This window comes from Taudactylus pleione, unplaced genomic scaffold (assembly GCF_031769625.1).
Source record: "Taudactylus pleione unplaced genomic scaffold, aTauple2 ptg000156l, whole genome shotgun sequence".
Taxonomy (NCBI): domain Eukaryota; kingdom Metazoa; phylum Chordata; class Amphibia; order Anura; family Myobatrachidae; genus Taudactylus; species Taudactylus pleione.
This window is the reverse complement of record NW_028284558.1, coordinates 22,880,462-22,905,115: the sequence shown is the minus strand read 5'-3', so window position 1 is coordinate 22,905,115 and position 24,654 is coordinate 22,880,462. Positions and strand designations below refer to the sequence as shown.

The 24,654-nt window shown below is 46.7% G+C and overlaps 1 protein-coding gene across 13 annotated transcripts in view; it reads left to right on the top strand.

The window, feature by feature from the left end:
- QTMAN (queuosine-tRNA mannosyltransferase) overlaps positions 1 to 24,654 on the top strand; it is a 326,625-nt gene that overhangs the window by 93,627 nt on the left and 208,344 nt on the right. For 10 of the 13 annotated variants that reach the window (XM_088474929.1, XM_088474928.1, XM_088474924.1 and 7 more), the window contains exon 3: positions 16,913 to 16,978. The exons of the other annotated variants lie outside the window; for them this stretch is intronic. In XM_088474929.1, the coding sequence (XP_088331055.1) occupies positions 16,913 to 16,978 (66 nt within the window). The remainder of the gene's footprint in view (positions 1 to 16,912; positions 16,979 to 24,654) is intronic. 13 annotated transcript variants of the gene reach the window in all.

Genomic DNA, 24,654 nt, shown 5'->3' with positions numbered 1-24,654 from the left:
GTGTATGGCCAATTTGCGCGCTCCCGTGGACACTTTCAACATTGTCCGGTCGGCCCTACTGCACGTCCAACCGGACAATATTGCAAGTGGCCCCGTCGCAGGTAATGAAGTTTTGTTGTTCATTACCACGTTCTGATATGTACCCATGATCCGATATGTCGGCCCGACATAGGCTTGGGTACTCATCGCTCAGTGTATACCCAGCTTTACTGTAGTTATTCCCAAAATCCATTGGTTGTCCAGACACTATCTGCTTTGAGATATATACGCTGTGACCCTGTGCGACAATGAATGGGTGTTATTGTGCTAATTAAAATCCATGGTCTCAGAATAATGTGCCATATTTAAAAATAGTAATGTAATAATGTAGTGCAAATAATAATTGCTTCACTACATAAAACGCACCCAAAGCTAAATATCTAGAATATATATATTTTAGTGAGGATCTTGGTTTCTGCCTTAGTGAACATGGGGCAGATGTACTAAGCTCTGGAAAGTGATAAATTGAAAAGTGATAAACTAACAACCAATCGACTCCTAACTGCTATTTTTCAAGTACAGCCTGTAACATGACAGTTAGGAGCTGAGTGGCTGGTAGTTTATCAGTCTCCAATTTATCACTTTCTAGAGCGTTAAATTTTTTTTTTTCCGCCCTATTCAATTAGCCACCCTGTTAGTGTGTGCTAATTCTGCATAGGAGTTAATGTGTCTTTTTGGGACCCTTTGAGCAGGTAATAATGGGTTTTTACGCACCCCTAATTCTACCACAGCTTTTAATTTGCTGAAAATGACTTGCTTTCTATAATTGTTTTCACTATTAAAATGCTTATAACAGACATTTGACACACTTTGCTTTGGGCCACTAACAGACTTCTATACTGTTATTAGTTTGCATTGTTTTGGGGTACAGGCTGATTTCCCCATTTTCACCTACACTTAACGTGTGTAATACCTACAAGAATTATCGCCCGAATGCCGGAAGACAACTTTTTAAATTGAATTGGGCGTTAAACGGGAGAGCGCGTACAGGAGAAAAGTGACATTAACGGGCGATAGTTGCGTTAAGGTAACACACGTTATCTTAACGTTTTATTGTGGCTAATTGAATTAACCCTGTAAATGTCCTCAGCACGTGTTCAAATGTAACAGATGCTACTTGTGCAAATTGACTTATGTAAACTCGCAACAATTTTATACACGCTGTAAACAGAATTCCAGGCAGTTTTTCCAACCAATCAAGCTTACGATCTACAGGTGATGTCTGAGATATCAAGCAACTTCTCCAAGATTACAATGAACTGATCCTAAAAGTCATATTGGGATCACTACCAAGTTTGTCAGTTAATAAACACATTTGTACCAGTATCACTATGGAGATTTTCAGTCAATACGAAGATTCATTCCTGAATTACTACCAAGATTGTCAGTTGAGACTAAGAGGGGTATTCAATATGAAACGTTAACTTCACTGTCGAAGTTAACGTTTCATATCGGAGTTTTTACCTGCGTTAAAGTATCGGGCGCGCTCCAGCTTATACCCGTATTCAATATAAAATTAACGAAAACGGGAAACTCCGAAGTTGGATTTGCGTAAAGTTACAAATTTTTCCTTAAAAAAATTGTAAGACCCCCCTAAAGTAGTAAAAACATGGGGGATCACTATGGGTACCCCCGTTTTAGCCTTTAATTGAAAGTCGGAGATTTAAATAGCCGCAGCTGGTGTTTTTTTTCCGACATTGAAGAAGTGATGCAGAAGAGCACTTAGGTTATTTTTTTCGTTTTTTTAAGTGGTTCCATCAAATTTGGGGTACATGAAAATGGGTACTAGCATATTTTGATGTCCCTAACAATTTTTTTCCCAGTTTTTTTTTTTTTCACCCCAATTTTGAAATTAATTAAGTTGTTTTGACACAGTTCTTATTTAAATGTCAGTCCCAGGGGTGCAGGCTATTTTTTTTAAGCCTGCACCACCCCTAAACCCCAATTCTGCACTTTTTTTGACACCTATTCAATGGTGAAAAGTTATCCCCGTTTTTTATCAAAGACTTTTCAAAACTGCGATAAGTCTTTGAAATTGAATACGGTGTAAAAGTAAAACCTGCGATAATGACGTCATACCTCCGATATTAACGCAAAAACGATGTTATCGCACCCATATTGAATACCCCTGTAAGATTTGCAACTGGATTACTACCAAGCTCGTCAGTGAGATACAGCAGAACCGCTTGAGTGCATCACATGTCATTAGTAGTTTGATTGCTCTTTCTTCCCTCATGTCTTTAAACTTTGAAGTTATTTTAATCTACTATTTTGTTTCCGTCTCTGAAGGGCTCCAGCTCCACATTTCCTTACTCCATCCCAATATAGCTGAAATTTGTGTCTATCAAGACTTTGCTCACACCTTCTCCGCTCTGTCTTGTTTGCACATCATTTTAATTCCCTCGCCGCAAGCTCACTTCGATACTGTTGACCCAGTTAGATGGTTGATGGTCAGCTTGCCCCCCCCCACAGGTTTGTCCTCTCTGAGCCTGCTTTGCCCTCTGGCACCACTTGCGATCCTAGGTGCCTTCTACACAGTTTCCACACCTGTAGCCTGTCTTTGTGTGATTATTGAGGTCATTGCCCTCCTTTCATTCACCTTTACATTGACCGTTACTCCAGCCTAGATCGGTCCGCAGAGCAAGACAACTCCCCCTAGCTGGCTTATGGATTTGTTGCATTGCTAGGTTTTCCAGAGACGAGTGAGGTGCTGGGAACACCAGTGATGCCCACTGGTGTACTAGCCATCTCTAAATTAGCATCATAGCGTCTCTTATAACTTGTCACTGTGAGGCTGCCTCTCAAATGCTCGCCTGGACTTCTCAGCTTGCACATCATCAGGAATAGCAAAGGTCCTGCCTTGAAGACTATCTTCTTCACTCTTGGCGCCTGCTTCGCTATATCACCCTCCATGCCTCAGCTGCTCCCACTATACCTATTGTCCCACTGGCTACTATTTACCTTATTATCCCTTACCTTTAAAATGTAAGCCCTCACAAGTTGTATTCTTTACCTTATGTCTCACGTTTGTCCACTCTCCATCCTCCTTATGGGATTCGGTCATAATCCCGACCGCAGGAATTGCTGCGTTCAGAATGCCGGCGCTGGAATCTGGGCACCTTTCAGAATCCCAGTGTTGGAATCCCAAAGTTAAGTAGTGGGGTTAGGGGGAGGCTTAGCGTTGGGGATAGGGTTAGGCACTAGGGGTAGGGTTAGGGACTAAGGGGGGAGGGTTAGGTTTAGGGTGCGGGGAGAGGGAGGTTAGGTTTATGCACTAGAGGGGAGGTTAGCTTCAGGCACTGGGGAGGGTTAGGATACCAACCGACAGGTGTTGGCATCCTAACCCTGTCAGGATACTGGCGTCGGGATCCCGAGGGCCGCCATCCCATACATAACCCCCTTCCTTATGTGTCCCTGCCATGTCCTATGCTGAATTGGTTCTATTTACATTTTGTTCAAGCAGCATCCTTTTATCTTACTCTTCATAACTAATGTTCATGTCTGTTAAACTAGTTCACCTTTAAGTATGGAAAATCTTGACATGCACTGTGCAAATGTAATTCTACATCGATGTCTAACCTTTTAGTATCACTCTTCTTAATCAAGTCTAATGTTTTTTCCTCCTAAAATGCTAATCTGTTCTTCTCTGGCTAATGTGTATAAGGAAAGTATAGGTAATGTCTCAATTCCGATTAATTACATGTGGCAGTTTTGTGAGTTTTCTTACACTGCTTGGGATCTCCTTGAAAATGCCCTCCACCAACATAGTATAACATGTAGGCACAGCCTTGTCTGCAGCTCTGGGGTGGTGCAAAATTCAAGCACATTTCCTAAATGAATAGGGAAAATCCTGCAAATTTGTTGTGCTGGTAAATATATTTTCCTAGTTTTATTCAGCATGAAGTAATTAACGCTGGTGAATTGCGGACCTTATTCAGAGATTTTAGCAAAGCGGATATTTACGCATAACGAGCGATGTTTTGCTAGTGCGCATGCGCTAAAGCCGCACTGTGCCGGTGCAGTGATTGCATTACGAATACGCTCATACAGAGGAACCACTTGTAAAGTGGACGCTCGATGCTGTTGCCTCAACATCCGGACCCCTTGTCTCAAGGTCCTTGCCATCACCCGGACCTGGGTCGTCTGTCTTTGACGGCGTGGCTGTTGAGACTGCCCTCTTAAGGTCCAGGGTTTTTTCCAGCTCTGTGGTTAACACCATGCTAAGAGCTCGAAAGCCTTCATCTGCAAGAATTTACCATCGAGTGTGGCACACTTTCTTTCAGTGGTGTCTCCCTAGAGGCTATGCTCCTCAGGTTTTCCGGATATCCAGAGTGTTGGCTTTCCTACAGGTGGGCTTAGATCACAGTCTTCGCTTTGCTTCTCTGAAGGTGCAGGTTTCGGCCCTGTCAGTTTGGTTCCATTGTAGGATTGCTTCTCTTCCTGATGTCCGCTCCTTTATGCAAGGTGTACTCCATATTCAGCCTCCCTTGGGATCTGGCTGTGGTCCTTAGGGCTCTCAAAGGACCGCCATTTGAACCACTGGGCTCAGTGGATTTGAAATGGCTTACATTTAAGACTGTGGGCCTGATTCAGAGACTGACGCTCTTAACGAGCGCTCGCTCTGAATCAGGGCGTTTTATTTATTTTGTTGGTCGGCCTCCTGGCCGCTCGCATAGCTGTGGGTGACCACCCACAGCTATTGCGAGCGGCCAGGTTGATGGTCCTGACCATCGGGCTTGCGACGAGACACTTGTGGTAGGGTCTTGTGGCCACAAGCCCCAGAGAGCTTCTGGCTCTAATAGAGCCGGAAGCTCTCCCACTGACATCACTGGTGATGTCAGTGGGGCCGCCCACAAACGGCAGGCGTTCCTTCGGGAATGCCTCCATTTGGCCAGCCACCTCCCCTGCCTGCCTACTAAACGGGGCAAGCTGTCAATCACCATCGACAGCTCGCGCCCCCTTTGGCGCGAGACCCGGAGCGACGGAGCACCCGTCGCTAGCTGGGTCTCGCGCATGCGGACGACGGAGCCGGCTCCGTCGTGCGCATGCCCAGTGGGCAAACATCGACCAGGTTGCGAGCGCTCAGCGCTTGCGACCGGGTCTGATTCAGGCCCTGTATTCCTTCTGGCCATTGCTTCGGCCAGAAAGGTTTCAGAATTGAGGGCTCTCTCATGTCGGCCTCCATTTCTCATTTTTCATAGAAACAGGGCTGTGCTTCGCACTCGTTCTGGGTTTCTTCCAAAGGTGGTATCTAGTTTCCACATCAACGAGGAAATTATTGTGCCGGCATGTAATTCACCGGACCTCTCATTTGGTGAGGCCACTTTGGATGTGGTGTGGTCCTTAAAACTTTTTTTACCGCACCGCTTCTTTTAGGAAGTCGGACTCTTTTTGTTTGTCCTTTATGGCTTCCGGAAGAAGGGTTGGCCTGCCACTAAGCAAACGTTGGCAGGATGGATTTGCATGGTTATTTCTGAAGCTTATGTTCATGAAGGACTTCCTGTTCCATCTTCAGTTAGGGCTCATTCCACTAGGTCTGTGGGTCCTTCGTGGGCAGCTCGACGTGGTGCCTCAGCGGTTCAGCTGTGTAACGCAGCGACGTGGTCATCTGTCCATACTTTCGTAAGGTATTATGCATTTGATACCTTCGCCTCTCTGGATGCTTCCTTCGGGCGGCGGATTCTCCTTTCAGCACAGGAGCATCCCCACCCTTAAACGATACTGCTTTGGGACATCCCCAAGGTATCCTGTGGATACCGAATGGACCCTGAAGTAGAAAATATGAGAGATGGTAAGAACTTACCCTTGTTATCTCTATTTCTATGAAGTCCATAGGGTTCCACAGGACTCCCGCCCTATCGCACTAGTACTGCAGATGGGCTTGACTCTGGTCGCCGGTTTTTCCATCTCCTTCTGGTGAAAATGTGATTTCTTGTGTGTTCCAGACTTTCTTCTCTCTCTTTTCACCTCCTATGGCTTGTGATGTAACTGAGTGCCTGAGGCTGAAAACTTTAACTCTGTGGTGCCTGATGCCTGACGTCATCACCTATACCCCAAGGTATCCTGTGGAACACTATGGACTTCGTAGAAATAGAGATAACAAGGATAAGTTCTTACCATATCTCATATTTTTTCTCCTTCCAACTCATCAACTTCAAGATCTGAGTGTTCACTTACTGCCTAATATCATACTCCCTTGGCAGGTGCCATTGTAATGAGATAATCAGTGTTATTCACTTCACCTATCAGTGGTTTTAATGTTATGGCTGATGAATGTCATGTTCTCGCTGTCTCACAACCTTTGTGTGTCCTGCTAGCGAACAGGTGGATGCAGGCACAATCTATCATCCTTCCTTCATACGTTATCCGCTTATGAAGTTTGGTTCCCCGCTGGGATTCACGTCCTTGAGAGAAATTAATCCTTGTGCAGATTCCAATGCCATTTATTTATTATTTTTCTTCTAAAACTCCTTTTTCTTGACGAAACCATCAAATGTGGATGTAATCCCAGTGTTAGCATAATTATACAATAATTTACACAGCACGTACCTGTGGCCTTGAATGTCCTTAGTAAAGTATCTTTAAGACTGCTGTAGGGCACAAGTGATGGACGCTGATTAAGCTGGTAGGGTGTAATCAGCTGAGCTGGCATGAAGTGCTAAACTAAATCGCTAATGACTGGCAGTGACTAGATAATACTATGGAAAGATTTTTGATGTTACACTCAAGTACGACAGAAAGAGTGAAAAAATAATGCTCATGTCTACAAGATCAGTATATAGAAACAGAGGAAAAGGTGCACGTATGTTATAACTATTCTATGACATATACTCAGCGATTATTTAGCTTTATTGAAATCATCAATAATTGCCTTTTAGAAATTTTTGTGAAATCGAGAAAATAAAGTAAAGAGCACCTAGTTTCAAGCATCTATGATAACATGGTAGAGTTTCCCCTATTAGAGGGAGTAATACTCCTGTTTGCGGATGTACTGTATTTACAAAACAGACAAACTAGGTACTTGCCTAGGGAACAGACTGAAATGGTTTACATTTTTCCTTTGTATTCAATATTATGTTGCTACATGTGGTTTGCGCATCAGCCACCTTTCCAACTAAACAAAGAGAAGGTGAGAATGTTTTATACAGCAATATTATATAACGTTTGCACATTTAGTGCAGACCCAGTTACCTTTCATGCAGTGCAACTGGAAATACAGATCTATCCTCATAACCCTAATCCTTTTGCGCCATATGGTGCGAGACACAGGTTCTAAAAGAGACAAGTGGTGGTGTTGCCCATAGCAGCCAATCAGATTCTAACATTTCTCTAATGCAATGATACACATAATCTGATCGGATGCTATAGGCAACACCACCACTTGCCTGCTTTAGAAGATTTTGTAAATCTGCCCCCTGGCGCGATTCGGGAGCTTTTTCCTTATTTCTACTTCAGGGTCCATAGGGTATCCACAGGATACCTTGGGGTATAGGTGTGACGTCAGTCGCAGGGCACCAAAGAGTTAAGCTTTCAGCCTCCCAGGATGCACTAGGTCCCCCTCCTATACCCCGCCCCCGGGCCAAGGCACCTCAGTTTAGTTTGGTGCCCGGCCGGAGTCGGGTGCACCTGTTGGAGTGGGGGCTAGAAGAGCCCCTGAAGCTTATTCTTCATGCAGCTGTGGCTGCACATCTGGATGAACAGCATGGACAGTCAGTCCTGACGTCCATGCTGTCTTCCCTACACCCCGCCGGTACCAGAACGCCGGTACTGATCCGGGGATGCTGGTGGGCGTCTGGGGTCACAGCTAGCGGTGACCCCAGATGCTCCGGACCATGGCCGGATTCAAGGGGGACAGAGGTAAGCAGCGGGGTCCCGCGGTGGGTCCCCGCTGATCACATGGTCCTAAGTCCCCAGGCAGGGGGCTCCCTGGGGACTGGCTGCAGCGTGGAGCCAGGCGACCAACCTGCGCTTCCACTACCCCCTGGGACAGCGGACCGCAGCAGAGCGGTAGCGCTGCGGCGTCCCAGGGGTTAAATGCATGCCAGGGGAGCGCGCCTTCCCTGTCTCACAGCCGGCGCCTCCCCCGCTGCACACAGCCCTCTCTGCATGCTGCCGACTGGTCCTGTGGCAGCGCTCCTCCCCCAGGCCAGCCTCCTCTCTGCTCCTCGGCGGCCATCTTCTCCAGAACGCATGGTGAACGCTGCTGGAAGCGCTGGACGGAAGCATCGTGGTCTGGGTCCCCCCGCATACCTCTCCTCCGCTGTGGTCAGGTCTGTGTATGCAGCGCTGTGTCCTACCAGGCCCTGTGTCTGTGTAGTTGAGTGATCAGCGCTGTTAGTGCAGGAATTGTTATTTTTCTGCATTGTATGTGACTGTGCTAGCGCTGCTGCCTGTAATCTTTTCTTCTCTAAACTGTCAGCTTTATTACTGTCCCTGTTCTTTCTGCTAAAGCCCTTGCGGTGCGGTGCGGTGCTGCAGGGTGGTCTCTCGCCTATTTAATACTTAATTGGTGAGAGAGGTCACATACGTGGTGCCATCATGTCTGAAAGTGATTTTCCCCTCCGGCTACAGTGTACCACGTGCAAAGTACCGTTAGCGGAGGGGGAGGGTAGCGCGGAGGGCCTTTGCCGGCAGTGTTTGTCCATGGCGCGGCCTATTACGGTTACAGCACCGGTACAGGAGCCGCCCTGGGCTTGTTTCGCTCAGGCGTTAACAGCTTTAGTGGGCCAGTTAGCTCCGCAGCCCGCGTTTACTCCGATGGGTTTGTCCCAGCAGTCTGTGGTGTCGTCACCCATGCAGGGGTTCCCACGACAATTGGTGGTACCCCACAGTCTCCCTATTTCCCCGCTCCCGGGTTCTCAGGAGCCAGCGTGGGTTAACTCCCTGACAAGTTCTGTACAGCACTTGTCGGATGTGTTGCAAGGGGAGTCTGTGATGCGGTCTCATAAAAGGCCGGTGGCGTCTCTGTCCGCTCCTTATGAGGATGACGAAGGGACGTCTGATGATGGGGAGATTCTAGATCCTTACGATCAGGAACCTCTCCATACTAAGGACGCTGATGCTAAGTCCAAAGTATATATTCCTGGACTTATTCGGGCGGTCCGCACAGCCTTGGTGATTGAGGACGAAGTTCCCCCAGCGGCTAAATCTAAGGGATTCTCACGTGACCCGTCTTGTCCGTAGTGCCACATTGCCGATGCCATCCATGTCCTCCCTTAAGGATGCTACGGACCGCAAGGTAGAAATCTGCCTGAAGTCCGCTTATTCCCTTGCAGGGGGGGCAGCACGGCCGGCTATGGCCATTTGCTGGGTTGCCAGAGCGATGGAGCGCTGGGCGGATTCATTAGAGGCTTCTTTTGAATCCGACTGTCCGGCCGATCAGGCGGAGTTGATTGGCAATCTCCGTGATTCGGCCACCTACATCAACGAGGCGGCTCTAGACATTAGTACTCTGGTGTCTAGAATTTCTTCAGCAGCGGTAGCTGCTCGTCGCACCTTGTGGCTGCGATCCTGGAAGGCGGACGCAGATTCCAAGAAAGGTCTGGAAGCGTTGCCGTTTACCGGAGAAGTTCTCTTCGGTCCGGATCTGGATAAGATTGTGGCCACGCTGGCGGCAGCCAAATCTGCCTGTCTCCCGTCGGCCGCTGCTCCTTCTGGTTCGGGACCATCGTCCTTTCGGTCATCTAGGGCCCAGGGCAGGCCCAAACCACAGTCGTTTCCTCGACAGGCTGGCCCTAAGAAATCGGTCAAGCCCCGGAAGCAGGCATGGAGTACCAGACGTCCGGCCCCCAATCCAGATGACAAGCCTGCGGCCTGACGGTCCGGGCCTCCCTTTGGGGGATCCCAGGGTGGGAGGCCGCCTGCTACAGTTCGCCCAGTGTTGGTCGACCACTACGACAGACACTTGGGTTCTGGAGGTGGTTTCCCACGGATACGCCCTCTCCTTCCGGCACAGACCCCCGGCTCGCTTCTTCACCACGGGTCTCCCATCAGACCGGAACAAGGCTACGGAGCTGCGGAAGGTATTGCACACTATGCTCCAGGCTGGAGTTATAGTGGCGGTTCCATTCTCCCAGAGGGGCCAGGGTTTCTATTCAAATCTATTTTTGGTACAGAAACCCAATGGGTCATATCGTCCGATACTCAACCTCAAAGCACTCAACAAGTCTTTGCGGGTCCCGAAGTTTCGGATGGAGACCCTACGGTCCATCATTCTGGCGCTGGAACCTGGGGACTACTTGGTGTCATTGGACATACAGGACGCTTACCTGCATGTCCCTATTCTTTGGCGCCATCAACAGTTCCTCAGGTTTGCAATCAGCAGCGACCACTTCCAGTTTCGGGCGTTACCTTTTGGCCTGGCAACAGCACCACGTGTTTTCACCAAGGTGATGGCGGTCATGGCGGCTTCTCTGCGGCTGCAGAGAGTCCGCATGTTGCCGTATTTGGACGACCTGTTATTGGTGGCAGGATCTCCAGAGCTCCTGTTACGCCACTTGGACCTGACCATTGCACTGCTGCAACGGCACGGCTGGCTAATCAACTGGCAGAAGTCCACTCTAATCCCGTCTCGGAGGATTCTGCATCTTGGAGCCTTATTGGACTCGGGACAGCAAAGGATCTTCGTGACGGAGGACAAGATCTCTGCTTTACAGTCAAGGGTGCGCAGTTGTCTGCACAGCCGCCGGGTGTCCTTACACTCGGCGATGAAGTTACTGGGCTCCATGGTGTCGGTGTTCGACATGGTGGAATACGCCCAGTTTCACTCCAGACCTCTGCAGCACCTGATCCTGTCCAAGTGGAACGGGCTGACTCAGTCTCTGAAGTCCCAGACGATTGTGCTCACCCAGGAGGTTCGCCTGTCCCTTACGTGGTGGTTACAGACGACCCACCTCAACAAGGGACGTCCGTTCTGGGTTCCAAATTGGGTCCTGTTGACAACGGACGCCAGTCTTCGGGGCTGGGGAGCAGTTTCGGATCCACACTTGTTCCAGGGCAGGTGGACGCCGACAGAAGCGGAGCTTCCAATAAATATCTTGGAACTCCGTGCGGTCTTCAATGCTCTCCAGCAGGCACAGCGGTTTCTCCAGGGTCGCCCGGTGCAGGTCCAGTCGGACAACGGTACCACCGTGGCCTACATAAACAGGCAAGGAGGAACTCGCAGTCGGGCGGCTCTCGTAGAGGTCTCTCGGATCCTGGTTTGGGCGGAGCGCAATCTTCCGGCCATATCAGCGGTCTTCATCCCGGGAGTGCTCAATTGGGAGGCGGACTTTCTAAGTCGCCAGGACGTTCATCCGGGGGAATGGTCCCTGCACCCGGACGTTTTTCAACTACTGGTGGACAGGTGGGGTCTTCCAGAAATCGACCTCATGGCGTCCCGGCACAACAACAAGTTGCCGGTGTACGGGTCTCGCACAAGAGACGAAGGGGCGTCTCTGGTGGATGCTCTGTCCGTCCGGTGGACGTTCCGGTTCGCATACCTGTTCCCTCCGGTCTCCCTTCTTCCACGGGTAATCCGGAAATTCAAACAGGAAGGAGGGACGCTCCTGTTGATAGCTCCCGCGTGGCCCAGACGGCACTGGTTCTCAGACCTTCAGGGTCTGTCCGTGGACATTCCTCTGCGGTTGCCGCTACGACCGGACCTTCTGTCTCAGGGTCCTTGCCTTCACCCGGACCTGACTCGGCTGTCTTTGACGGCGTGGCTGTTGAGACGGCCATGCTGAGGTCCCGGGGGTTTTCCAGCTCTGTGGTGCGTACCATGTTACGAGCTCGGAAACCGTCTTCCACGAGGATATACCATCGCGTGTGGCATACGTTCTTCCAGTGGTGTCGACCGAGAGGTTATGCACCGCGGGAGTTTCGTCTGTCTCGGATTCTCGCCTTCCTGCAAGCGGGACTAGATCATGGGCTTCGCCTTGCTTCTTTGAAGGTACAGGTTTCGGCCCTATCTGTCTGGTTTCACCGTAGGATTGCTACAATCCCGGATGTGCGCACCTTTATGCAGGGTGTTCTCCGCATTCAGCCGCCCTTTGTTCCACCTGTGGCGCCTTGGGATTTGGCTGTGGTCCTGAGGGCTCTCCAAGGACCGCCGTTTGAACCACTGGGCTCAGTGGATCTTAAATGGCTAACAGCTAAGACTGTTTTCCTTCTGGCCATTGCTTCGGCCAGACGTGTTTCTGAGTTAGGGGCTCTTTCTTGTAGACCCCCTTTCTTGTTTTTTTATGGGAACAGGGCAGTGCTCCGCACTCGGCCCGAGTTTCTTCCCAAAGTTATTTCCCAGTTTCATATTAACGAGGAAATAGTTGTTCCGGCCTTTAACTCACCGGGTCTTTCCGTGGGTGAGGCCTCTTTGGATGTTGTGCGGGCCTTAAGGACTTATGTTGACCGCACTTCTTCGTTTAGGAAGTCGGACGCTTTGTTTGTCCTCTTTGGCTTCCGTAAAAAGGGTTGGCCTGCTTCAAAGCAAACTTTGGCAGCCTGGATCCGTATGGCTATTTCTGAAGCTTATCTTCATGAAGGCCTACCGGTCCCTCCTTCTCTGAAGGCTCATTCCACTAGGTCTGTGGGTCCTTCGTGGGCAGCTCGACGTGGTGCCTCGGCAGTTCAGATCTGCAAGGCTGCTACGTGGTCTTCTGTCCATACCTTCGTGAGGTATTACAGGTTTGACACCTTCGCCTCTCAGGATGCTTCCTTCGGGCGGCGGATTCTCCTTTCTGCACAGGAGCGTCCCCACCCTTAAAGGATACTGCTTTGGGACATCCCCAAGGTATCCTGTGGATACCCTATGGACCCTGAAGTAGAAAATATGAGATATGGTAAGAACTTACCCTTGTTATCTCTATTTCTACGAAGTCCATAGGGTTCCACAGGACTCCCGCCCTGTCGCACCTGTGCTGCAGATGGGCTTTGCTCTGGTCACCGGTTTTCCGTCTCCCTCTGGTGAGAATGTGATTCTTGTATGTGTCCAGATCTTTGTTCTCTCTCTTCCTTCTCCTCCTCCGGCCTATGGCTTGGTAACTAACTGAGGTGCCTTGGCCCGGGGGCGGGGTATAGGAGGGGGACCTAGTGCATCCTGGGAGGCTGAAAGCTTAACTCTTTGGTGCCCTGCGACTGACGTCACACCTTACCATATCTCATATTTTTTTGCGTCTTAGTTTGCTCATAGTGTATATCTGTGTGCAACTGAGTCTGAACCTGTATACGAAGTGCTACAATTCAGGGCCCGCGCCTTTTTTCATGTTCCGTTGTGCTTTGTATACAGGCTCAGTAAAAGCAGTGCCCAGACATGCAGATGGCAGTAAACTATAGCAGCCAATCAGGCATCTGGTTTCATTGTCTAACTTGCATCAGACAGATTAAAGCTAATTGTTGATTGGGTGATATGACTGCAGTGCAAATATGCAAGAAATGTTAGTAAATAAATCCAAGTTCCTTGCAGTGGCATTACTGTTATGATTTTCAATTGGGCCCATTTTTTGTATAGTATGTAAGTTATTACAGAGCAGTATGTAACAATTTAGAACATGGCAGCCAGGTAATAAATGGCAGCCAAGAAAGGGCTAGATAACATTGCTGAATTGTGCAAAACTGCGCAAAACCATAGTAAGCAATCAGATGGTAGCTACTGTAATTGCTAATTGGTTTCTATTGTTTTACTGCTGACTTGAAGCAATGCTAGTAAATATCCAGCAGAATGTCATATTTTAACATAGTTTTCGTGCTCACTTTTCAATGCTCCAGGTTCAGAGGGTTCCCACGTGGAAGGTTTGGGAAGCTTGGGCATTGTGCAGCCAGATGCAGGTCCACGATGGTGCAAATCACTGCAAACTGCATAATCAAGTTCCCAATCTGACCACTTCACTTAGGATCCAGGAGGCTAGTCTACTCTACCATGGGAGTCTCCTGGGCATTTCGGGAGAGTAGGACGCGACTAGGACGCGCCAGGAGACTCTGTTAATTAATTTGATTGCTCCTTGGATGCATTTTCAACAGAAAAAAAAAGGGATGCCCGCTGCTAATAGAGTTGCATGGGACCTTGTGGCACGCTCACGCCAGGCATGTCACGTTGCATGGCTTATTGAGGCTAGATGGACACATCTGTATGATATATAGGAGTACTAAATACTGGGTCATGGGGAGAATCATAATTGCACATGTTTAAAGAAGTAAGAAGACAGGTTTCTTGGAGCCACTAGTCCAAGTAGTATTCATTGCCTTTTTGCATTTGACAAACATTTTAACTTGCATTTGTTAACAAACAAAAACTGCAGTGTGTAAAAGGCCTTAAAGTGCACTTTTTGTTTGGAAACTTTGAAGATAGCCATTTTGTGGGCAGAACCAGATTTCTTTAGAAGCCAGCCTAACAATTAGTAGGAAGATGTGACATCACTGGGGCATAAGGCACTTTCTTGTGCATGTTGATACTGTGCATAAAATGGCTGCCATTGTGTGATGCAACAGGTCCACACTAATGCTGGGTAGGGTACACACTAATAGATATATCGTTCAGACAAACGACATATCGGTAGCGGATCAACTGGTATCTACACCTGATATATCTGTGAACGATATTGTTCACAGATGTATCAGGTCGGCCCTGTAGCACAGCCGACGCAGATGTATCAGTGCATCTGAATGTAGTGTTCACTCTAGGTCCGGCACCGGACCTAGAGAAAGGGCAGTCCGGGACGCGTGTGCCCAAAAAGGGGGCATGGCCATAAGAAAAGGGGGTCTGTCTTTAAGAAGCGCCCCTTTTCCTCACTCTTGGGGGCGTGCCCAGCACTTACGTACATGCTGATTAAAGAAGGAGAAGCAGTGATATTTGCAATCCACTGCTTAGTAAATATATCCCCAAGTGCCACTACGTGCACATCTTATCCATCCACAAAATGTAATTTTATTTTGTTAGAAGACTTCACTATATATAGTATAGAAAAGCTGTACTTATGCATTATGATTCCCATTTGTTGCGCATGTAATATAATCCTGTTATCAGTAGAAAAATTACATCCTGTATTATAGATTGTGACCAGAAAAATCAGACACTCCAGTTGTTGTTACACATCAACCCCATCATCCTCAACACACCAGTGTAACATTGGGGTTGTAATTTGAGTCTCATGCACATGGCATGGTTTCCTATTATTGACCAGCATATGCTATTTGTGACCTGTGATACATACATTTATATGTTGGCACTTGAGTACAGATGTGCTGATATAACACCGCTCACTTAGAAACTTTTCTTGTCTGAAGGGGGAAAACAAAAACACAGTTGTGACACACTGTCAGTCTGGGGGGTTGTGTGTAGTCTTCAAGTGTGAACCCAGCGTTTGTAATTACTGCTATCCATTTCAGAGATCGTGCAGATAAATCCGCTCCTTTGCAGGATATCCTGGGGTCTCATTGTATTAACATTGTCATTATTTTCAGTCTAACCTATAATAGAGCCTCATCTGGTTTGAGTCAGATGGCTGACTTGCTTGGCGGTTGTTCTTTTTTTCAAACGTGCTGCTCAGAAGTCATTGAAGCTGAATCTAGGAGGAAATGCGAAGCATCCTCGCACTGATGATGTACAGTGGCGTGATTGTGCAGCAGTACGTATGGCTCGTGGGCTGACCACATGAAAGCAACACATTTACAGACCAGATGAGCTTAACTTACAAAGCATGTGAGAGCTTCAAAAGCTTGTCGACTACCAGTCCCATTCAAAATAGAAAACCCATTCTTTTTTTTCTTTATTAACAACACTCTGTCTCCGGTGATAATGCGGCAGGATCTGTTTTAACCTGGAACAGTTCCTCACTGTCCTAGAAATAGTATACTAAGGTGAAATGGCTTGTCTGGCTGCTCTTCAAAGATAAACTGCATGATTGAAACCTTCAATCTGCCTCCTCAGCTGTGGATTACAGACTCGCATATCAGTTTATTTAGCCACCACTGTATAAAAAGCTAGCAATAATAATATCTGATGGGAAATCCACCCGGATATCTTGCTGCAAATAAAAAAATACGTCATTTTGCATCTTGTGTGTTATCTGCTGTATTGGTTGGTGGTAAACACATACCAATATTTAAATGTTAAGGTGACCCATTGAGAGATAAACACCTATTTAATACATAATAATACCTGTAGTGTAAATCATAAGGATCTGCTTACACGTATTAACTTTTAGGACACATAAAGATCAGTGGTGCAGTTCACACCAGTTAACACTGCATTTAATATTTTACAGCTTTACGCATTGAGGCTTTTTCATGTGACCATAGAATATCTGTCATTGCTTCATTTGATTAATGCATCACAATGGGCACTGCAAATAAAGTTCTGTTGAAGCCTATAAAGAAAGCACTGGCAGTACACGATGGACACTGGACAGATCATGTCAACTTGTTCCCCTGCAGCTGGAGAACTTATACTGAATGTTGTATACAGGTCTCAGACTACTGTGACTGTAATACTCTGGTAATCTAATTGATGAGCGCTCTAAACACCTCAGTGTAAATTTAATTTACAGAAGTTTTTTGGAATAACATTTGAGTCGTTATTGCATATTCAGCATATATAGGGAATATATCATATTTGATAATGTATTTTGTAAACTGTATTTTTGAAAAAGCATTTCAGTGAGACTGTGAAAGCAACACCTATGCATCCGGGACTGAAGACTAAAATTCACTTGCATGTAACTGTAAATGTGCCCCAAACCAGTAACTTAGTTCAGCAAATAGAAATAATATGTATGATTAATAATTATTATATACACCTATTTATTAACACAAGATGTTTTTCCATAGACATGAGTGTTAAATATGATGCACTCTACTATTATCTGACATCTTAAATGACCCTTTTTAACTCTCCCTTCCACAGGGTTCATGCAATTCATTGCACATTCCCGATAATTTACCACACATCCTTGGATACACAGCCACTCAGGTAACCATCAGTGTTCTTGTCCTCCTTATTCTCACCAGTGTTTCTCCATGGTGAGCAGAGATTAATGACATCATCACTGCATTATGCACACCCAGCCAGCCCTCAGGGATATTGCTAGACTCTTTAGGACAGGGATGGGGTACCTCCTGCCCCGGGGGCCTTATAAGGCCCTCGGTATCATTTGGTCTGGCCTTCTGAGCTTTTTTTCTGCTAACCTCATTTTGCTAGCAGGGTGCCTAGAATGGCACCCTGCAGCCAGAATCTATGCAGCAGTGCCACCAGGAGCGTCCTTAGGACACCAGACAGTCACACCGCTGCCCTTACAGCTCCCCGGAACATCCTCAGGATACTCCGGGCATTGCTGTAATCACCGGCGATTGTGGCACCCCCCATGTGACATCACGCGGAGGGGGCATGGCCTACACCAGGCCTGCAAATAATGTTATATATATCAAAATGGCCCTCGGCAGGAAAAAAGGTTCCCCACCCCTGCTTTAGGAAGTCCAGAGATCACCACTATTTCAGGGAGTCTCGCTGACATTCAGGAAGAGTCATAGTAGACAATAGAAAAGAAAAGTTACTCTCGTTTTTCGGAGCACTCAACCTATTGTGAGGATACAATATAACCATTATTGCAGGGGCATATTAAGAGAGGAGAGGACCCATGTGCAGTCTCCGCCTGCAGCTCCCTCCCCTCTACCCGGCGGCCGGTAGCGCACTGATTGCAGTAGTAGACTTTGGGCACTAGTCTTCCTGGGCTTCCTGTTGAGCTTCCTTGCCATGATGCCCCTGTCCGAGAACAGCACTGACTTCCATGGAAGGTGCCTCCTACTCACCAAGGGCGCGTGGCTGAGCGGGAACATCATGCTGAAGAAGGGAGCACTGGTGGCCGGAGTAGTGTTTTTTACAATTTGATGGTGGCTGTCCAATGTTTGCCACCATTGAATGGAAATCATTTGATGGTGTTCTGATGGTTTTTTGTTTTTTTTAAATTCCTGATATCTATACCTTCCCTGGCTCCTTCTGTGCTACTGTATCTGCATCAGGGTATCTTCATTGGTTAATTGGAGGCTGTCTCTCATTCTCTGTCTGCTCAGACGTGATACTGCTCAGTCTATGACTCCATCCCCTCTCTAGGCTGCCCCTAAGCAAGAGGGCACGTTGGCTCTCTCTGTCTCAGACAGCCAATAAGAGATAGCAATCAGAACACACCCCTCGACCCTGCAGCAGCAGTCAGTCACTCCTAAAGCACAACAGTTTTTTTCTGTGACTTGTTTCATTCCAAGCTTCACACAATCCAATAGTCCAGCACTCCCTAAAGTCAGAAATAACTTTACCCCGTTGCCAGCATCAGCATATCAACATAGACATGCTATAATAAACGAGCAGGACCGACAAAAATGCATAGCCATTGAAACGTTGACCACAGGAAGATTTGTGTTATGTGTCATATTGTATCCCCTGATTGCCGCATGTACTCTGCTCCTTTATATATATACACACTCAGATATATTATCCTTTATATTAATATCAACACCTTTTGAAATCATTTATCCTTTGTAAAAAATGCAATCAAAAGTAGTGTTCCCGTTAGGCTGTTTTAGCGGGGTGCCGTGCCCTGCCTGATTTTAAAAGGGCAAAATGCGCCCCCCTCCCCTTTTAGCGGCACCCAGCTAAAACTGCCTGTCCTGAGCCTTCCCCACCCGCTAGTGGGAAAAGCTGCGGTGACCAATCACCGCCAGGTGAATAGACATTGTGTGCATGCGCACAGCATTATTCACCATGAGGGGAGAGCTTGGGGGAAGTCCAGCACCTCCAGAAGTGCTTGGCGCGTTGGGAGGGTTCCGCAAGGACTCGCCCCCTCCCCCATCGGCCACGCTGCCCTCCCCGCTTCCTAGCGGGAACACTAAATAGTATGTATCGAAAACAAGTCCCACTCATATGGTATGGAGAGGGTGGCTGCTGTGCACTTCGTGACACCCAGGCACTGAACAGTGTGTGACCGGATACCACCCCACTCCAAGAGGTGAAGAAATAAGATGAGCGGCATCTGCTGTTGGATCTGTCCCGATACAGAATCTAATGAGGTCAGCGGAGATACTGTGTCCCAGGTGCAGAGTTCACTTAGTGTGCCATAGTTGAGGAATGGTATTAAGATAAGGTATTCCTGTTAATTTATTTACAAAGAAATCAATGAGAGTAAGGTAGTTGTTGGTATGAGAAAATTGATCATGTTAGGAATTGATCATGTCAGGAATTTAAATAAGTCTGAGTGAGGTGAAAAAAGGAGTGATGCCTGTGCGCCAGAGATGGGTGCTGATGTGTATGAAGAAGTCACAGTGAACAGCTGGTGAGCGGTCCTCTCTGGCAGTTCAGGTATTGAAAAAAGTAAGGTGTCACAAAACCGAGACTTAGTCATACTTATCCTGTCCGGCGGTGTTCTTTATCAAGGTGGATTACTCCATCCCAGTGCGCTGTCACAAGATTCCCGAGGGACTCTGATCAGGTGAGCGCTAGTATCCAGTCTCTACCTCTCTGCTGCGCTCACATGCCCGCCTTCACTTATCCCTTGCAAGAATACCCTATTTCAGACTGCACCTGCCCACTAGCACATGGTCAGAACAATGTTTTCATTACCTCTGAGTGTGCTCACTCATCAATGTTTATGTACTACCTTCGACCACTGCCTGAACCTGTGCTGCTGTCTGCTGAATTTCTGCAAGCCGCTTTATCTCTGCAGTCCTGCACTGTGTTCAGACTCCAGTCTGCACCTTTGCCAGCCTGTGAACAAGTTGCTGCTCTCGCTGGTCCCAGCCCGGTTCAAGTCTCCGTCCCAGTCCCAAGCCTCCGGTTCTGTTAAAGTCATCTCCGGTCCGAGTCCGGTTCTGTTGCTTTTACCTCCGGTCCCTGTCCGGTTCCTTTCCAGTTCTACTACTGTAACCTCCGGCCCCAATTCGGCCCAAGCCTGTTTATTACCTTTTGGTTTTAGCCTGCACAGTATACTCAAGTCTCTTGGGAGCACCATAGACTTTCCTAATGATCCAAGGGGCAACTCTTCAGCCTTCAGTGATCCTGACTTCAAGCAAGTCCTCTGAGTACAACTCTATTTCTTATTGTGGGTTCAAGTGGACTTTACTTACCATACCATCTGTACCTCTATAGATGGTGGTTGTTGCCCTGAGGGTGCTCTCTTTGAGTGTGAGGGCTTGTGCTGAGTCTCTCCTTCAGCGTTCACTCTGGTTGGGGACTGGGTCCTGGATCTAGATTCCTCTGTGAGGGTGTAGGCTCCAGTCTCCCAGTTCTGTTAAATGGTTTGCAGCAATTGCTAGCAGATCCAGGTGGTCTATCGATTACCTGTATTACTCTGTCCCCTGAGATCTCAAACACTGTTTCCGGCCTCTTATCCCGCTATATTCAGGCTAAGGGGTTGATTTCCAGTCAATTTTTTCCAGTCGCAGGCTGGGAGCCTTCCAGGTGTCACTGACCTCTGAAGGCACCAGGCGTTTACCACATGGGTCACACCCATGAGTAAACTCATGACTCAACCACCATAATTCCACTACGACTCGTCAGCCCAGTCCAAGGTTCCTAACTCTGATCCAAAAATCCTAAATGTTGCACAAGGGGGATAAGCCGGGAGGCTTGCCTGTCACTGTGAGTCCTGATGAGAAATCTGTGCAATGTAGCAAAGAGCCCTCAACCGTTGGTCCTAGAAGGAAGAAGAATACTTGAGGTGCTGATCTGTCAGTCGTCCTGATGTGCACTGTAGGAACTCCGGAGAACAAATGAAATTGCATATTTGCTGGGTTCTTTCTCAGAGAGAGTCAGCAAGTAAAAGAATGATTAGATGTCAACAAGAAATTATGTTACTGTATAATTGACTGCAGACTCAATGACCTTTATTCAAGATGATTTCACCTAGCTAGTTATTTTCGTGTAGGGCAGTGGTTCCCAAACTTTCTTCTCAAGGCACCCTAACAGGCCAGGTTCTAAGAATATCCATGCTTGAGCACAGGTTGATTAATTAGTACCCCATTCAATTTGATTTACCCACCTGTGCTCAAGCATCGGAACCACTGCTAGGGGATTCATGGTAATTTTTTATAAAACATAAGAGATTAGTCATATGACAGATCTTACTGTTTCTATAGACACAGCTTATATTTGAATATCACTAGTGTATTATACATGCATTAATGTCACGTGTATTGAAGGTTTTGTAACTTAGAATATCTAGTACAACTATATGCTGTTTCTTGCATAGAGACCTGTGCATAATACAAGCCCACGTGCCCTGTGATGCTTTGAACATGTTAGCTGGCTTGTTAGATTTCCAGCCAAGTGGCTGCTATCTGGAATTAGTACTATTCTTTCAGAACACTTTTCTTGAAATTTCAGTGTGAAAACATGTAGCTGTCTGAGCCAAAGTTCCGACTGTGCCTTCCTACACAGAGCAGAGGGAAAGGGATATAACGTTAATATGGGTATTCAATTTCTTATCACTATTTAAGGTTTCCCCTAACTGTTGTTCTCCTGAGATATCCAGAGGCCATCTCTATTCTGTTAACAATTACCTGATTCAGACAAGCAACTGTATTATTGATTTGGCAATGCAATTGTGACATTTATGAGTGAGGGGCATCAACAACACCATTATAGGTTTGAAACAGGCCTACTTTAGTAGGATAGTGGAGAGCAGCGCTGGACCATCGGAGCCTCCAAGGTGGGTACACAATACTAAAGTTGAACACCATTTTGGAGAGCGATAAAATTGAGAAGTTGCCCATACCGAGCAGTCGGCTTCTAATATCCCTTTTCCACCAAAATTCCGGGTCTGCCCCTGAGTTGGAACAGAGTTCCTATTCGGATCAGACCCGGAATTTAGCCAGCGCCGAGTCGGAGCCGCTCGCACCGGAGTCGGGTCTGCATAGACCCGGCTTTCCCGGCGTGAAAGTGGACGCTTGGAGATGACGTCATCTCCAAGCGCCACTGAAGCCGTACAAATCGGCCGGATAGCAGCGCACTCCAAGTCATCGTGACCCGGAGTGCGCTGTTCTCACAGCAGGGTTTCACGGGCTACGCCCGTGTTAAACCCTGCTATTTACCTGGGTTGGATTTCCGGGTCACTCGACCCAGCGATCCAACCCTCTCCCCTTTTACACCAGGGAGCTCCCCAGGTTAACCCTGCAATAACCCGGGTTTTAGCTCCGGTGTAAAAGGGGTATAAATGTCATTTTACAGGATGTGCTGTAAAAGAAGCTGATTGGTTGCACTTTATCTCTCCAAGATTTGATAAATCTCCCCCTATATTTTGTCATATTTTATTGAACAGTGTGAGTTATTAATTAACCATACATAAATGTTAAGCCTTGTCTAGACCCTTCTAATTAAATTAGGTTTCTTGTCCCAAAGATGAAATTTGTTATGTTTTATTCATGATCAGCGATTGCAAGCTCTGAGGGACAGCGCCTCCCTGTGTTTTGCATTCCTGAACGTAAAGCTTAACATGTGCCCATGGGCCGCACGCAATGAAGGCAGCCCTTTTGTCTCCTGAACGTATTTTAGAAGCTTGTACCCTGTCAATTCACTAGGAACTAAAGATGTACTTGTTTCTTGTGTGAAGTGATGGTTTGCATTTTACTTAATATTAGATCAACCCCATTAAATAGCTTGTTATGGACTTTTTAATTATCTTTGGAATATAGGCTGTGATTTAAAGTTGCATATAAGTCTCCTTATGGACAATTTAGAGTTGTATTCATCTCAACCGCATTTCCACTAATGACTGAACTAGCAGATGCACCTGGTTTCACCCGGGTAGTACTTAGATATTTACTGTTTCCATTTCCATCTCACCTCTCCAGTAACACATTAATCATTCACCTCTATAGTAATGCATCACTGTTATAGTAAGACATTAACTTCCCTCACCTGTGTACTAACACATTCCACTCCCTCACCTCTGTAGTAAGAAATGATCCTCGCTCAACTCTGTAGTAACACATTTCCCTTCCTCGCCCATGTTGTAACACATTCGACATTCCCCTCCCTTACCTGTGTAGAAATACAGCCCCTCCCTCACACCATAGTAAGTGTCCCTAACACTACACTCCATAACGTACACTTACCCCCTAACCCTGAACCCACTACTATATGCTTACCCACCTAACCCTGCACCCAATACTGTGTCCTTATACTCATAACCCTGCACCCAATACTGTGTCCTTATCCCTCAACTCTTAACCCAATACTGTACACTTATCCCCTAACCCTGCTACCAATACGGTACCCTTACACCATAACCCTACATCTTTACCCCCAAAACCTTCCCTGGCTATTCAAATAGGGGAGCCACACCAGCTGCCAGTGATGTTTGGCAGCACTTGGGATGACAGTTGGTGTATGAATATGACATGTGCTGCAGCCATGATGAGACAGCCAGGCAGGACATTGCACAGGGGGAGGAAATTTTGGTCCTTTTCACCCTCTTTGGAGTCAAATTTTGAAAAATCCCTTCTTAGTGGGCACCTATATCATGGAAGGCATATACTCCCCGATTTTCATGTTTCTAGGTCCAGTGGTTTGGACTGGGCATGATTTAGTCAGTCAGGACATCCGAGGTTATAAATATAAATATATATATATATATATATATATGGTACAAATGGATGTTTACAGGTAGGCTAAGCATTCTGAAAGCATGACGTGGCTGTGGAGACGAAACGACGGGCCATTCAGCGTTGAGTGTATGCATAGATCCATCTGGTCTCAGATGGATGTCCTTCCCCAAAGATGGAGCTGAGGATAGCTACTTCCACAAGCTGATGGATGGGGGCTCTGCAGCCAACTCTGAATACAGGCAAAGATCTGTATTTCTGAGCACTCAGTGTAGCCCACAATGTATACCTACGGTATTTTAACTTTGTGCGTTCTGACAATCAGAAGGAATACAGAGATACAGATTTATTGTTGTCTCAAATTCTTGTATGAAGAACTTGTTTCTCTTGAATTCAGGTCATGGAAAAAACATTTTTTTTTTTTTTTTTATAAGACTACTATAATTTCACAGTAAGATAACTGTATTTAAATTGACCTTAAGGTTTTTCTGCATTTTACACCATTGTGAACATAGAAATGTTGTTCTCCTGGAAGAAAGTGCTGACACAGAAGCTGTCAGGAGTTATCATTCTCTCCCTTATTTATTCACATTACTTCAGGTCCTTTCTTTGCAGATAAGCCCTGTGGCTTCATAAACCTCACCTTGTTCCAATTGCTTAAATAGTGGCCAGAGGGGAAAAATTAATGTTGATGTCAAACGCAATAACAACTGACATATATTTCTGCCTTGCATTGCATTAGGGTAAATGTAACTTTCCCCATTGTCCTTAGCGCTAGGTGTTAAATGGAAGTGTTTTAAGAGTCTCCAAACCCCACAGATCATCCATTAACAATAGAGACACTGGCTTTGTGGATTTTGTGCCATCACAAAGCTTGTATTAAGCAATGCAACATTTATCATGAAACAGGGGGGCTCTCAATGTCCTGTCTTTCATGGTAATCCTATGAAACAGATTGCTATTAGTGTTTTGTTGCTCGTATCTATATATTTATACTGCCTGTTTGCTCAGTGTTTATTGAATGTGTCTATACAGAAGAGATAATAGGAAGTAAAATTT